The sequence below is a fragment of the Salmo salar genome, chromosome ssa20 (genome assembly GCF_905237065.1).
Source record: "Salmo salar chromosome ssa20, Ssal_v3.1, whole genome shotgun sequence".
NCBI classification, from domain to species: domain Eukaryota; kingdom Metazoa; phylum Chordata; class Actinopteri; order Salmoniformes; family Salmonidae; genus Salmo; species Salmo salar.
In genome coordinates this window covers 34504974-34521702 of record NC_059461.1, presented here as the reverse complement: position 1 = coordinate 34521702, position 16729 = coordinate 34504974, and the positions used below count along the sequence as shown (strand labels likewise).

The 16729-nt window shown below is 44.4% G+C and overlaps 1 protein-coding gene across 2 annotated transcripts in view; it reads right to left on the bottom strand.

Moving 5' to 3' along the window:
- The window catches only part of LOC106580489 (semaphorin-4C), an 89014-nt gene that overhangs the window by 48993 nt on the left and 23292 nt on the right, over positions 1-16729 (bottom strand). The window contains exon 2 of one of the 2 annotated variants that reach the window (XM_014161612.2): positions 9491-9635. The exons of the other annotated variant lie outside the window; for it this stretch is intronic. Coding sequence (XP_014017087.1) covers positions 9491-9520 — 30 coding nt within the window. The 5' untranslated portion in view covers positions 9521-9635. The remainder of the gene's footprint in view (positions 1-9490; positions 9636-16729) is intronic. 2 annotated transcript variants of the gene reach the window in all.

Sequence of the window (16729 nt, the reverse complement as noted above, 5' to 3'; positions counted from 1 at the left end):
CTACTCTCTCCCCCTCCCTCCCTACCCTACTCTCTTTCCCTCACTCCCTGCCCTACTCTCTTTCCCTCACTCCCTGCCCTACTCTCTCCCCCCTCCCTCCCTGCCCTACTCTCTCTCTCCCTTACTCTCTCCCCCTCCCTCCCTGCCCTACTCTCTCTCCCTCCCTCCCTGCCCTACTTTCTCTCCCTCCCTCCCTGCCCTACTCTCTCTCTCCCTCCCTCCCTCCCCTACTCTCTCCCCCCTCCCTCCCTGCCCTACTCTCTCTCCCCTCCCTCCCTCCCTGCCCTACTCTCTCCCCCTCCCTCCCTGCCCTACTCTCTCCCCCCCTCACTCCCTGCCCTACTCTCTCCCCCCTCCCTCCCTGCCCTACTCTCTCTCTCTCCCTCCCTGCTCTCTCTCTCTCTCCCTCCCTCCCTGCCCTACTCTCTCGCCCTCACTCCCTGCCCTACTCTCTCTCCCTCCCTCCCTGCCCTACTCTCTCCCCCTCCCTCCCTGCCCTACTCTCTCTCTCCCTCCCATACTCTCTCCCTCCCTCCCTGCCTTTCTCTCTCTGAGGGAGCAGGATCAAACACCCTCACACCCTCCATGATATGAGCAAAAAAGCTTGAGGAAACTTTTATGGAACATTTCCACTCAGTCTCAAAATAAGTTTAAAGACTGTCTAGGGGTAGCAGAGGTGTATCTATTTGAGCACAAACACACATACACTCCAGAGGGCTGCATGTGAGCAGACCCCTCCAGACAGCAAGCAGGAAGTGAGAGGTCATGACCTGCTTTATTCTGACCTGCTAGGCTGGCACATCAACAGTCCTCCTTGACCCAGCTCTGACACTGTTTGTCCTGAACAAAGCATCAGCTGATGGCTGAGTGTACTTGTGTGTGTGAGTGATAGTGTTAAAGACAAAGTGAGCGTGGGTGTTAAAGAGCTGCATCTACCAGACATCATAAAATACTGTGTCCTTGGATGTGTGTGTGTGTGTGTGTGTGTGTGTGTGTGTGTGTGTGTGACGAACTGGCAGGTTATGCAGAGTTTGTATGAGAACAGGCCTAGATGAAAGAGTCATGATGAAAGGGGGTTTGATCAGCTGCAGACTGGGTGTGTGTGTGTGTCTCATGGGAGGAGAGAATCCATCCCCAAAAGCCACAGATACACACACTTCCTGCCAACATCTCATTGCATCGCTCATGTCCCCATACTGTCACCACAGTACCTGTACACAAGCCCACTCATCTCTACTACATCATGTACGGGCTAGTTAACTGACCAGGGCTGGGGCCAATTCTATTTCTGTATTCAGACAGTTCAGGAGATGAATCGAAATTCAATCCACGACCTGAACATTGCCCATTATTTTTCAATGTGGACATACTCATTCGTGAAATACATGTAATCAAACCCTAATGACCAGTCAACAATCGAAAACTACGTAAGAAACCACAGCCCTGTCCCCTACCAGACACAAGGTATATCACTATATACCTCAGCCAAATACATTTAAACTCAGTTTATCATAATTCCTGACATTTAATCCTAGTAAAAATTCCCTGTCTTAGGTCAGTTAGGATCACCACTTTATTTTAAGAATGTGAAATGTCAGAATAATAATAGAGAGAATGATTTATTTCAGCTTTTATTTCTTTCATCACATTCCCAGTGGGTCAGAAGTTTACATACACTCAATTAGTATTTGGTAGCATTGCCTTTAAATTGTTTAACTTGGGTCAAACGTTTCAGGTAGCCTTCCACAACCTTCCCACAATAAGTTGGGTCAATTTTGGCCCATTCCTCCTGACAGAGCTGGAAGACCCATTTGCGACCAAGCTTTAACTTCCTGACTGATGTCTTGAGATATTGCTTCAATATATCCACATAATTTTCCTCCCTCATGATGCCATCTATTTTGTGAAGTGCACCAGTCACTCCTGCAGCAAAGTACCCCCACAACATGATGCTGCCATCCCCGTGCTTTACGGTTGGGATGGTGTTGTTCGGCTTGCAAGCCTCCCTATTTTTCCTCCAAACATAACGATGGTCATTATGGCCAAACAGTTCTATTTTTGTTTCATCAGACCAGGGGACATTTCTCCAAAAAGTACGATCTTTGTCCCCATGTGCAGTTGCAACCCGTAGTCTGGCTTTTTTTATAGCGGTTTTGGAGCAGTGGCTTCTTCCTTGTTGAGCGGCCTTTCAGGTTATGTCGTTTTACTGTGGATTTAGATATTTTTTATCTGTTTCCTCCAGCATCTTCACAAGGTCCTTTGCTGTTGTTCTGGGATTGATTTGCACTTTTCGCACCAAAGTACGTTAATCTCTAGGAGACAGAACGCGTCTCCTTCCTGAGTGGTATGACGGCCGCCTGGTCCCATGGTGTTTATACTTGCGTACTATTGTTTGTACAGATGAACGTGGTACCTTCAGGCATTTGGAAATTGCTCACAAGGATGAACCAGACTTGTGGAGGTCAACACATTTTTTTCTGAAGTCTTGGCTGATTTCTTTTGATTTTCCCATGATGTCAAGCAAAGAGGGACTGAGTTTGAAGGTAGGCCTTGAAATACATCCACAGGTATACCTCCAATGGACTCAAATTATGTCAATTAGTCTAACAGAAGCTTCTAGAGCCATGACATAATTTCCTGGAATTTTCCAAGCTGTTTAAAGGCACAGTCAACTTAGTGTATGTAAACTTCTGACCCACTGGAATTGTGATACAGTGAATTATAAGTGAAATAATTTGTCTGTAAACAATTGTTGGAAAATGACTTGTGTCATACACAAAGTAGATGTCCAAATCGACTTGCCAAAACTACAGTTTGTTAACAAGAAATTTGTGGAGTGGTTGAAAAATGAGTTTTAATGACTCCAACCTAAGTGTATGTAAACTTCTGACTTCAACTGTAGCTAGCCTAGCTACTGTATTTCAGATCATTGTCCCCAGGCCCTCATCCTCCTAGGAATCCTCTTCCCCCATCCCCTGGCTCTACTGTAGCAGACAGTCCCCAGAGATGGCCCACCACTACCCAGCCCTCCAGGGCTCTCCATGCCTCAGTGCTCCAGCCATCCTGCGGCCATAATAATAATACCTTGATCAAGGCCTTATCTGTTCCATCAGGCCAACGGCTGGCCGTCATTAGAGCTGAAATGGATCAAACCGCACTGTGACCACAGCACAGCTCAGCTCATTTCAATCACACAGGAGTTAACCAGACTACTAGAAATCCATCTGGCTCAGAGTGGCTAGCTCTTTGATACACAGACACACACGCAATCTCTGTCTCTGTCTGTCTCTCTGTCTGTCTCGCTCACACAACCTGTCTGTCTGTCTCTGTCTGTCTGTCTCTATCTGTCTCGCTCATACATACTGTCTCTGTCTGTCTTGCTCACACATACTGTCTCTGTCTGTCTGTCTCACTCACACATACTGTCTCTCTCTGTCTGTCTGTCTCTATCTGTCTCGCTCACACAACCTGTCTGTCTCTATCTGTCTCACTCACACATACTGTCTCTGTCTGTCGATCTGTCTCACTCACACATACTGTCTGTCTCTCTGTTTGTCTCTCTGTCTGTCTCACTCACACGTACTGTCTCTATTTGTCTCTCTGTCTGTCTCACTCACACATACTGTCTCCGTCTGTCTCTGTCTCGCTCACACATACTGTCTGTCTCTCTGTCTTGTCTCACTCACACGTACTGTCTCTGTTTGTCTCTCTGTCTGTCTCACTCACACATACTGTCTCCGTCTGTCTGTCTCTGTCTGTTTCTCTCACACATACTTTCTCTGGCTGTCTGTGTCTCACACACAATTTCCCTGGCTGTTTGCCTGTTTTTCACACACATTATCCCTCTGTCTCTGCCTCTCTCCATTGCACTGTCTGTCTAGTTCCGTCTCTCACAGATAACAAAATAAGACTGCACTCTGGTAAATGCTCGAAACGTCAGGACACCTTTCTATCCCATATACACTATGGCTGCATTTGGCTTCTACCACACTGTTTCTCTGTCGGACTGTCTCTCTCCATCTCCTATGTCGCTGCCTCTGGGGCATTCTCTCTCTCTCTCTCTCTCTCTGTCTCTCTTTCTCTGTGTTCACCTCTCTTTCTCTGTGTTCACCTCTCTTTCTCTGTGTTCACCTCTCTTTCTCTGTGTTCACCTCTCTTTCTCTGTGTTCACCTCTCTCTGACCTTGTGCTGGTAGTCCTTTACTGACACTGCTGTTTGTGATGAGCATGCATGAGCGTGGAGAGACCTGCGGAAGATCACGTGCATGTTGCGCCCTGCCCTGCCCCGTGCCTTGGCCCACCGGCTGCTGTGATAGCTCTCTGACCTGTCATTGAATCAATCTGTGTGTGTGTGTGTGTGTGTGTGTGTGTGTGTGTGTGTGTGTGTGTGTGTGTGTGTGTTGTGTGTGGATTTCACAGCTCGATCGTCCGTGCTGCAGGCGTTGTACTCACTCATTAACACCAGCCAGCATAGCCATGTGTGAGAGCGTCACATACAAACACCCCTCCTCGCCACACACCCCCAAACACCACACACACACATCTGCTGCATCCCTCACACTCACTAACCCCTCATTATGAGACAAACAGATAGAGTATGCATAGACACACATCTGGCTCTGACAGAACACAACAGAAAAACATGTACACAATATGCTCATCACACACCAACGCATCGCCTACCTATCATCAAACATCAAGCACAAACCATACTAGTCATACTTTCTTTCTGAGACATAAAAAATATACACCATTTTTTCTACATTCTTTTAAGCTCATTAAAAGTTGTTTTTCAATTTTGTACTTCAGGGCCGAATCAAAACAGAATACACAAGTCCTACCTAATATGAATGACTGTATCCACGCCTGCAGGCATTTGAATATTGCCTTATTTAATTGAGAGAGTGGAGAAGGAAGAGAGGAGATAACAGTGTTGTTGTGCTCTGTTCTGCTCTCTGGCTCTATAGGAGACCGCCCACCCAGCTGCTAGGGGGATAATTGTACTTTAGCCCCCTACTCATCCTCCCTCTCTTCCTCCATCCCTCCCCACCACTCTCTCCTCCTCTCCACCCGACTGCTAGGCCCAGCTCATACTGAGTCCAGTGCAGAGCCCTCTCCCTCACAGGCAGGGACCAGGGTCCTACTGAGCCCAGTGCAGAGCCCTCTCCGTCACAGGCAGGGACCAGGGTCCTACTGAGCCCAGTGCAGAGCCCTCTCCCTCACAGGCAGGGACCAGGGTCCTACTGAGCCCAGTGCAGAGCCCTCTCCCTCACAGGCAGGGACCAGGGTCCTACTGAGCCCAGTGCAGAGCCCTCTCCCTCACAGGCAGGGACCAGGGTCCTACTGAGTCCAGTGCAGAGCAGAGAAAGGTTAAGCCTAGCTGGACTTTCACTAGCACACACTAAGAGAAAGAAGGAGATTGAAGAGGGAGGAGGGAGGAGAGAGAGAGAGAGGAGAGGTGAGAGGGATGGGAGAGGAGGAGAGATTGAGAGAGAAGAGATAATTATATACGAAGGAGAGATGGATATATAAAGGGAGAGGAATAGAATGGAAAGAGAGAAAGAAAGGAAAAACTGAAATGAAGAGAAGAGCGAACAGAAAAGGTAGAGAGCGTGGAGACTGAGTTAGCTGTCATACGAATGGAGCTCCTTTTTGAATCCATTAAGGGGAAATGGTGCTGGGAGCCGAGAGGCTGCATCAGTGCTCGGTTTCACTCTGGCATTACCTTGCTTTACATTAAGTGAGCCTGGCTTGCTCTGTCTAACATGTTCCCCTGATACATGAGCTGAGAGGGGGGGGGGGTGAGGAAATGGGGGTGGTGAGGCGAGGCGAAGCGGTCTTACGGGAAGATAAGACGGAAGATAAGAGCGAACATTAAGGGTATCTGCTGCTGGCTCACACCCACCATAGAGGGAGGGAGGGACACAGTTCCTGGTTACTCTCATTACCAGGATTATGGGCTGAGTGAGATTGTGATTGTGTGTGTGTGTTCCTTTGTTTCTATTTGTCAGTCATCAAAGGCAGCTGTCTCTTCCCTATAGTGTATTCCTCTCCCTCTCAACACTTATGAATCCCACCCTCCTCTTTTCCTGCCTTCTCTTCTTCTACCCCTATGTCTCTCCTCTTTATCTCTGTTTAACCTCCTGTCATCTCTCTCTCCTCCTGTCTTTCACTCTTCCCTTCCCCCAGCCTTCTCAGCATTCAAAAAGGCATCTTGTCAGTGAATAGCTATTTATGATCAGCAACCAATATCTCCCAACTGAGAGAGAGAGAGAGAGAGAGAGAGAGAGATCCAGTTGCCAGACCAGAAATACAAATTCCACCTAGACACCGTTGCCCTAGAGCACACAAAAAACTATACATACCTCGGCCTAAACATCAGCACCACAGGTAACTTCCACTAAGCTGTGAACAATCTGAGAGACAAGGCAAGAAGGGCCTTTGATGCCATCAAAAGGAACATAAAATTCGACATCCTAATTAGGATCTGACAAAAAGTACTTCAATCAAGTTATAGAACCCTTTGCCCTTCGTGGTTGTGAGGTCTGGGGTCCTCTCACCAACCAAGAATTCACAAAATGGAACAAACAACAAATTGAGACTGCATGCAGAATTCTGCAATAACAGAATTCTGCAGTAACTGCATAACAACGTAAAACACTAAATAATGCATGCAGAGCAGAATTAGGCCAATACCCGCAAATTATCAAAATCCAGAAAAGAGCCGTTAAATTCTACAACCACCTAAAAGGAAGCGATTCCCAAACCTTCCATAACAAAGCCATCACCTACAGAGAGATAAACCTGGAGAAGAGTCCCCTAAGCAAGCTGGTCCTGGGGCTCTGTTCACAAACACAAACAGACCCCACAGAGCCCCAGGACAGCAACACAATTAGACCCAACCAAGTCATGAGAAAACAAAAATATAATTATTTGACACATTGGAAAGAATTTAACAAAAAACAGAGCAAACTAGAAGGCTATTTGGCCCTAAACAGAGAGTACACAGTGGCAGAATACCTGACCACTGTGACTGACCCAAAATTAAGGAACGCTTTGACTATGTACAGACTCAGTGAGAATAGCCTTGCTATTGAGAGAGGACACAGTAGGCAGACCTGGCTCTCAAGAGAACACAGGCTATGTGCACACTGACCACAAAATTAGGTGGAAACTGAGCTGCACTTCCTAACCTCCTGCCAAATGTGTGACCATAGAGTCACATATTTCCCTCAGATTACACAGACCCACAAAGAATTTGAAAAAAACCTAGATTTTGATAAACTCCTATATCTATTGGGTGAAATAACACAGTGTGCCATCACAGGTATTTGTGAGGGGTTTTGACATGTTGAATGCACTGTGCTATCTGTATGAACTACTGGAACACAGCTCAGACACCCATGCATACCCTACAAGACATGCCACCAGAGGTCTCTTCACAATCCCCAAGTCAAGAACAGACTATGTGAGTACTAATTAGAGCCATGACTACATAGAACTCTGTTCCACATCAATTAACTGATGCAAGCAGTAAAATTTAATTTAAAAAAAAAACAGATCAAAATACACCTTATGGGTAGGGGGCGCTAGAGAGCGTGCTATGGAGTAGACGTGCTTTGCTAGAGCTCTGCTCTATTTTGAAACAAATAAATATTTATCTTCACCCCTCACAACCTATAACTTCAAACATTGTCTGGCAATATGACAAAGGGAAAAGGCACCAAAAAGGGGGTGTTAAACAAGGTAATTTGAATGAGATAGACAACGAACCAAATTCAACATCGCCGACCCACAAGGAGTTAGCTGAAGATGCTAGCTCCCAAGAGTTCCCCACAGATCCTACTCAACGTGACTTACTGGCTGCCATAAACTCACTAAGCAAGAAGGTGGACACAAGGTTGGCTGATATCTCAAAGAGTATTGGGACTTTGACTGAAACTGTGAAGGCAAGTAAGGGAAGGGTGCATGAGGTTGAGCAGACGACAGTCGATCACGAGGCCAGGGTACAGGACATAGAGAAACAGTGTGCAACGTTCAAAAATGACAACAAAACCCTGAGAGCCCGATTGGAAATGCTCGAGTCGCATTCAAGACGCCAGAACATCTGAATATTTGGGATTCAGGTAGACACTGAGAAAGGATAACCCACTGATTTCGTCTCGGAGCTGATACTGGCATTGCTGGGGAGTGAACACTTCAAAACGGCCATCCTGATCGACTGCGCACACAGGTCACAGGTAACGAAGCCAAGGGCGCGCCACCAAGGCCATTCATTGTGCGGCTGCACTATCCCCAGACCAGGGATCTCATCCTCAAGCTGGCTAGTCAAAAGTTCCCCCTTAACTACAACGGAGCCAGGGTGTCTTTCTACCCAGATCTTACTTTGGAGGTGAGGAACCAACGGAAAGAGTATGATGAGTTACGCAACAAATGCAGGGCGGCCAACATCCGATATGGATTCCTCTTCCCAGCCCGGTTTAAGGTGACAGTCGAGGGATCAACACGTACGTTTGACAACCCAAAAAAGGCAGATCTGTTCTTGTCAAGCAAGTTCCCTGGCTGAGGATACAGAACGGCTGTGTCAACCGGCTAAATGACCAAATACAGGCCAGGAATGTGTTTGAATTTCCTGCCTATGTCTTTTCCATCAGAAGATCAGAAATTGGGACTTATATGATGGGTGAGATGTGGCTTATAGAGCATTGTTTAGTCTATCATGTTTTAGCGCCACTCACCCCCTAATGTGAGAGTTAAGTGTTATTTAATATTAGTTTATATGCAGAGCATCTATAGACGACGAGTTAGTTCAAGCTGTATGTCTAGACACCATAAGGTGTGTTAGTCAAGGAGTGCTTCGTTTGGGGAAGTCACTCAGTAAAGGGACGGGACGGGGGGGGGGGGGGGTCTGTGTTTTATGTTCACATTTATTAATACAGGTGGCATGACAAGCTCCCGCACGGCGGGACGTTTTTCTTTTGGGCTTTGTATGACAGCAACAATTTGCTCTAAAATAAGAAATGCCACATAGTGACAGAGCACAGAGTAGACCTGGTGGAATAAAGATAGTCAGCTGGAACTGTAATGGCTTATGGCATGTCATGAAACCAGCCTTGACATTGTAGTGACAAGAGACCTTGATCAGCTATTGAAAGCGAATTGGGACATGAAAATATATCAGCCTAAACAAAATATAGATTTTTGAAAAACTCTGCCCATCTCCTTGATTGGTCGTATAAACGCTATTAAAATGGCTGTCCTACACAGGTTTCTTCACCTATTCCAATGTCTACCCAATTTCATACCACAAAGCTATTTTAAGAAACTGGATTCAATAGTAATTCCATTTTTATTGGATAACAAGGCAGCCAGAATTTCAAAGAAGCCTTTATGCAAGTACAAGATAGAGGGGGGCTTTGGCCTCCCTCACTTTAAACTGTATTATTGGGCTGCTAATCTGAACATTGTGTCTTTCTGGAGGGAAAGCTTACCTGGGATGTGACAGATTGATATGACTTCATGGCTTTTGATTGAGCAGGCCTCCTGTCAACGTTCCTCACTCCCTGCACTTGTTAATAGTCCATCATATGTGAAAAAAGCCACTTATGATCCAGTCATTTGTCATACTCTTAGGATCTGGAAACAGATTATGTATTTTCTTAATGAGAGCCCAGTAAACATTGACAGTCATTGTAATGAGAGCCCAGTAAACATTGACATTCATTGTACTGTTGAATGGGATGGACAATTTAGATGACAAAACAAAACTTAACTCACACATACACAAAATAAAACAAAATCATGTATAAGAAGACAGCATATAGTCATTACAAGCAGTGTAGTTAAGCCAAAAAGAAATATTGAGTGGAGTACAGCACAGAGTAGCAGCAGATCATCCCAGTTATGAAGCAGGACTAGACCATTTATCCAGTATCGGCTGCCATATTTTGGAAAACTATGGACTTCTATTGGAGGCTCATATTGCAATTTTGGAAATTGGAGACTGTACCTACCTTTGAAATGTGGTTACGGGATTTAGGGAATGTTATACATATGGAAACGATACGATACAATACCTCCAATAGAAGTCCATAGTTTTACAAAATATTTTTGGATGGCGATTTGGCCGATTTATTATTATTTTTTTAGACCTTTATTTAACTAGGCAAGTCAATTAAGAACACATTCTCATTTTCAATGACGGCCTAGGAACGGTGGGTTAACTGCCTTGTTCAGGGGCAGAAAGACAGATTTTTACCTTGTCAGCTCAGGGATTCAATCTTGCAACCTTACGGTTAACTAGTCCAACGCTCTAACCACCTGCTTTACATTGCACTCCACGAGGTTACTCGAATGCAGTAAGATGCTAAGGTAAGTTGCTAGCTAGCATTAAACTTATCTTATAAAAAACAATCAATCAATCATAATCACTAGTTAACTACACATGGTTGATGATATTACTAGTTTATCTAGCCTGTCCTGCGTTGCATATAATCGCTTAGGTACACGTTGCTCCAACCATAAACATCAATGCCTTTCTTAAAATCAATACACAAGTATATATTTTTAAACCTGCATATTTAGTTAATATTGCCTGCTAACATGAATTTATTTTAACCTCTTATGGCTAGGGGGCAGTATTTTCACGGCTGGATAAAAAACGTACCCGATTTAATCTGGTTACCACTCCTACCCAGTAACTAGAATATGCATATACTTATTATATATGGATAGAAAACACCCTAACGTTTCTAAAACTGTTTGAATGGTGTCTGTGAGTATAACAGAACTCAAATGGCAGGTTGACATGCTTCGGTTGACATGCTTCGAAGTACGGTAATGGAATATTTAGAATTTTTTTGTCACGAATTGCGCCATGCGCGCGACCCTTCTTTACCATTCGGATAGTGTCTGGGACGCACGAACAAAACGTTGCTATTCGGATATAACGATGGATTATTTTGGACCAACCCAACATTTGTTATTGAAGTGGCAGTCCTGGGAGTGCATTCTGACGAAGACAACAAAAGGTAATCAAACTTTTATAATAGTAAATCTGATATTGGTGAGTGCTAAACTTGCCGGGTGTCTAAATAGCTAGCCCGTGATGCCTGGGCTATGTACTTAGAATATTGCAAAATGTGCTTTCACCAAAAAGCTATTTTAAAATCGGACATATCGAGTGCATAGAGGAGTTCTGTATCTATAATTCTTAAAATAATTGTTATGCTTTTTGTGAACGTTTATCGTGAGTAATTTAGTAAATTGTTAGCAAATTCCTCCGGAAGTTTGCGGGGGTATGCTAGTTCTGAACGTCACATGCTAATGTAAAAAGCTGTTTTTTGATATAAATATGAACTTGATTGAACAAAACATGCATGTATTGTATAACATAATGTCCTAGGTGTGTCATCTGATGAAGATCCTCAAAGGTTAGTGCTGCATTTAGCTGTCTTCTGGGTTTTTGTGACATTATATGCTAGCTTGAAAAATGGGTGTCTGATTATTTCTGGCTTGGTACTCTGCTGACATAATCTAATGTTTTGCTTTCGCTGTAAAGCCTTTTTGAAATCGGACAGTGTGGTTAGATAAAGGAGAGTCTTGTCTTTAAAATGCTGTGAAATAGTCATATGTTTGAAAAATTGAAGTTTTTGTATTTTTGAGGAATTTGTAATTCGCGCCACGCCTATCATTGGATATTGGAGCAGGTGTTCCGCTAGCGGAACGTCTAGATGTAAGAGGTTAACTAGGGAAAATGTGTCACTTCTCTTGCAAATAGAGTCAGGGTATATGCAGCAGTTTGGGCCGCCTGGCTCGTTGCGAACTGTGTGAATACTATTTCTTCCTAACAAAGACAGCCGAATTCACCAAATGGGGATGATTTAACAAAAGCGCATTTGCGAAAAAAGCACAATCGTTGCACGACTGTACCTAACCATAAACATCAATTCCTTTCTTAAAATCAATACACAGAAGTATATATTTTTAAACCTGCATATTTAGCTAAATGAAATCCAGGTTAGCAGGCAATATTAACCGGGTGAAATTGTGTCATTTTGCGTTCATTGCACGGAGTCAGGGTATATGCAACACTTTGGGTAATTTGTCAGAATTTTACGTAATTATGACATAACACTGAAGGTTGTGCAATGTAACAGGAATAACTATTTGTTTTCGAGATGATAGTTTCCGGATTCGACCATATTAATGACCTAAGGCTCGTGTTTCTGTGTGTTATTATGTTATAATTAAGTCTATGATTTGATATTTGATAGAGCAGTCTGACTGAGCGGTGGTAGGCAGCAGCAGGCTCGTAAGCATTCATTCAAAATAGCACTTTCGTGCGTTTTGCCAGCAGCCCTTCGCAATGCATTGCGCTGTTTATGACTTCAAGCCTATCAACTCCCAAGATTAGGCTGGTGTAACCCATGTGAAATGGCTAGCTAGTTAGCCGGGTGCGCGCTAATAGCGTTTCAAACGTCACTCGCTCTGAGACTTGGAGTAGTTTTTTCCCTTCCTCTACATGGGTAACGCTGCTTCGAGGGTGGCTATTGTCGATGTGTTCTTGGTTCAGCCCAGGTAGGAGTGAGGAGAGGGACGGAAGCTATACTGTTACACTGGCAATACTAAAGTGCCTATATGAACATCCAATAGTCAAAGGTATATGAAATACAAATCGTATAAAGAGAAATAGTCCTATAATTCCTATAATAACTACAACCTAAAACATCTTACCTGGGAATATTGAAGACTGATGTTAAAAGGAACCACCAGCTTTCATTTGTTCTCATTTTCTGAGCAAGGAACTTAAACGTTAGTTTTTTTACATGGCACATATTGCACTTTTACTTTCTTCTCCAAAACTTTGTTTTTGCATTATTTAAATCAAATTGAACATGTTTCATTATTTATTTGAGGCTAAATTGATTTTATTGATGTATTATATTAAGTTAAAATAAGTGTTCATTCAGTATTGTTGTAATTGTCATTATATATATATATATATATATATATATATATATATATATATAAATAAAAAAATTTAAAAAAAAAATCGGCCGATTGATCGGCATCGGCTTGTTTGGGTAATCGGTATCGGCGTTGAAAAATCATAATCGGTCGACCTCTAACAGAGAGACAGACAGAGAGAGACAGAGAGACAGAGAGAGAGAGAGAGAGAGAGAGAGAGAGAGAGAGAGAGAGAGAGAGAGAGACTATTCCCCCAGCTTGGGTTGTGTATAGAATGAGTGCAGGCTCTTATTGTGTGTCTCTCTATTCTATACGGTGGTGCTGGATACAAATCACTTGGTTTGTTTGCCTGACACTCTTATCCCGACCAATTTGCAAAAGTCTTGGCTCTAGAATCTATCTGAACACTTTCAAAGTGACAATGAGGCACACACGGCAGTAATTGAGTGGGCTCCCATCCACACTCTGTCTCACACTAAGACCCCCTGAACCTCAAACACATAGCTCCACATGGTAACCTCTCATAATCAAAGACACTCTCTGAAAACTAATGTTCTCCCCAGGCTCTCCCTCTCTCTCTTTCTTTCTTTCTTTCCTTTCTTTCTCTCTCATTCTCTCTCTTTTTCTACACCCCTCTCTCTTCCTCCCTCCCTCTGTCTCTCTCTACACAGTCTGACTACTGAAGGCTATCTCACTGAATTATCATTTCTTTCTGGCAGTCCCTAAAATGTCTGTAATTTCCATGTCCCATTTTGAGAGAAAAAACCTCCCCCACTCTATTTTCTTTCCCTTCTCTCCCCATTTCCCCTCTCCTATTTATTTTAATTCCTCCCTTATTTCCACGCCCGCTCCCTGCTTTTGTTCTTCTTTCCTCCCCCTCTCCCTTTCTGATTCTCTCTCGCTCTCTGTCTGCTCCAGTCTCTGTTCTGTGTTTTCCTCTCTCTCTGCTTCTAGCTTTTCCTCTCAACCGATTTCTCCATCCCCTTCTCTGATTCTCTTTTCTGTCTCAATCTGCTCCAATTTCTGTTTTCCTCATCCCATTCTCCCTCTCTTTCTGAGATTCTCTCTGCGTCTGTAAAGGTCTGTTTTTGTAGAGGCAGCAGACCAGCAGTAGCTGTAAAAGACGCAAGCTCAGTGTTTTTCTTCTTCTCTGTGCTTTAAGACTTCCTGTGGGAGTGTCAGTTAGAGCCTGCCCTGCTCTGCCCTGCTCACTGAAGGTCACTTTGGGCTGGCAGAAGGGGGTGGTCCCTCAGAGCAGAGAAGAGTGCACACACCAAAATATGAAAATCAAACACACGTAGGCACACAGACACGCTCACCCACCCTCTCACCCCCTGTCGACACCACACACACACCACACAAAGGGAATCCAGATAAAAGCAGAGCCCTGCTAGGTCTCTCATGGCTCTGGCTTCAAGAGCTTAGCTCAGACTCACACTGCATATCATATCACTGCCAAATGCCACAGAGCCTAGTGCTACAGGCAGGATTCATGTCAACATCAATGGCTTCATAATCATAATGAGAACTCTATATGGCTGGGTGACGGTTCAATAGCACATAGGCAGTCTACAATTACTATTATGTATGCTTCAAAAGAGTACTAAACCTTTGACACGAAACTCCTCAATCAACTGAACTGAACAATGGCTAATGTAGTTTGTGGGTTTCTAGATTCTACAACCTCACAGGCAAACACATAAGAAACACACCCACAAACTGATATTATGTAAAAGTAGACCATTACTTTTATCAAATGAGCTGTAAACTCAATTTAAGGACTGAATCAGTGGCGTTCTCCTTCTGGGAACCCACGCATGGTTTGTTTCTGCTGCAGTGTTTAACCCTTCAGCTAGTGGCCCCACCTGGGAGAGAACCCACAGTGCTGCTAACTCAAACCAGGTCAATGGCTTTACGATCTGTTTGGAAAATCTCTGTTGCACACGTGAACAAATAGACATTTTCTCAGGGTTCTACACACACACAGAGACAGAGAGACAGAGAGACAGAGACAGACAGAGTACACACGGCGACACACACACAGAGTGAGTGACAGCACATACAGATGGTGGATTTTCTTAAATAGTGTAAGCAGGTCATCCAAACCCAGATGTCCATTCCTTCTCTCTTTAGAAGTGAGTAAGGAGACAATCCTCACGATGCTGCACTACAAACACACAGACATACACACATCCCTGAGCTAAATACTCTCTCTCACACACACACACACACACACATCCCTGAGCTAAATACTCTCTCTCACACACACACACACACATCCCTGAGCTAAATACTCTCTCTCACACACACACACACACACACACACACACACACACACACACACACACACACACACACACACACACACACACACATCACTGAGATAAATACTCTCTCTCACACACACACAGACTGGGGAAAGGTTAAGGCGGAGAGAGGGAGGGAGGGAGAGAGGGAAAGAGGGACGGGGGTAAATAAAGAGGAACACCTGTTTATAAAACACCTGCACACAAAACCGTACTCTCTCCGCCTCCAGCTGTTGGCTTAATCTGACAGGCTGACTGAGCACTGAGCAGAAACATGAAACTGAGCCAGGCTCGCATGAATTAGCTATGTTTGTATGTACACAGCCTTTAGTTTAATGGGAAATTGCCTGCGCAACTGTGATAAATTACATTTTCTATCAAGTGCAATGTGAGGAATGGGCCGCAAATCAATTTGCACCAATTTGACACCCTCCCTCACCTGCCGCGGTCATAGTCAGGCTGAGTGACTAGTGAAATGATGTCATCATAATGTCACATCCTCAAAAGAACGTAGACAACAGCCTAACGTAGTATGACTTTGTTTCTTTCATCACTGGAGAAAGTCTGGGATATGACAAAATCAGATGCTAATCAGATGCAAGCATTCTGGAAGTGTGTGTGTAATGTATCCATAATGACAGCTGTAACCAGTGATGTGGTTCTGAGTGTGAAAGCCCGTATTGAAAAAGACATGTGGCAATAAACCATCTAAGATGTCTTCCAGCCAGTAGTTGAGTGGTAGACTGATATCCTCTTAAAAGGGTCAGTGACAACCGAGGGGGGGCCATATTGGGCCCATCTGGACAAGGTCAACACCCTTAGACTATAAAAAGGCCCCAAAAAGAGGGACAGCACTCCTAAACGAGCCAGGACAACAAGGCTGTGTGCCTCCTAAACGAGCCAGGACAACAAGGCTGTGTGCCTCCTAAACGAGCCAGGACAACAAGGCTGTGTGCCTCCTAAACGAGCCAGGACAACAAGGCTGTGTGCCTCCTAAACGAGCCAGGACAACAAGCATGTGTGCCTCCTAAACGAGCCAGGACAACAAGGCTGTGTGCCTCCTAAACGAGCCAGGACAACAAGGATGTGTGCCTCCTAAACGAGCCAGGACAACAAGGCTGTGTGCCTCCTAAACGAGCCAGGACAACAAGGCTGTGTGCCTCCTAAACGAGCCAGGACAACAAGGATATGTGCATCCTAAATGAGCCAGGACAACAAGAATGTGTGCCTCCTTTGTCCAAAAGTCTCCTTCAGCTCTGACCTTTCACCTCTCGCTTTTAAGTGCCTCCAATTATTCACAGGATCTTGGTTTATGTGCTAAGATTAGCACTCTGTGACTGCATCACAAATGGCAGCCTATTCCCTATATAGTGCACTACTTTTGACCAGGGCCCATAGGGTACAGGGTGTCATTTGGGACACACCTGCTGTCTGTCTGCCCCAGAAATGACCATC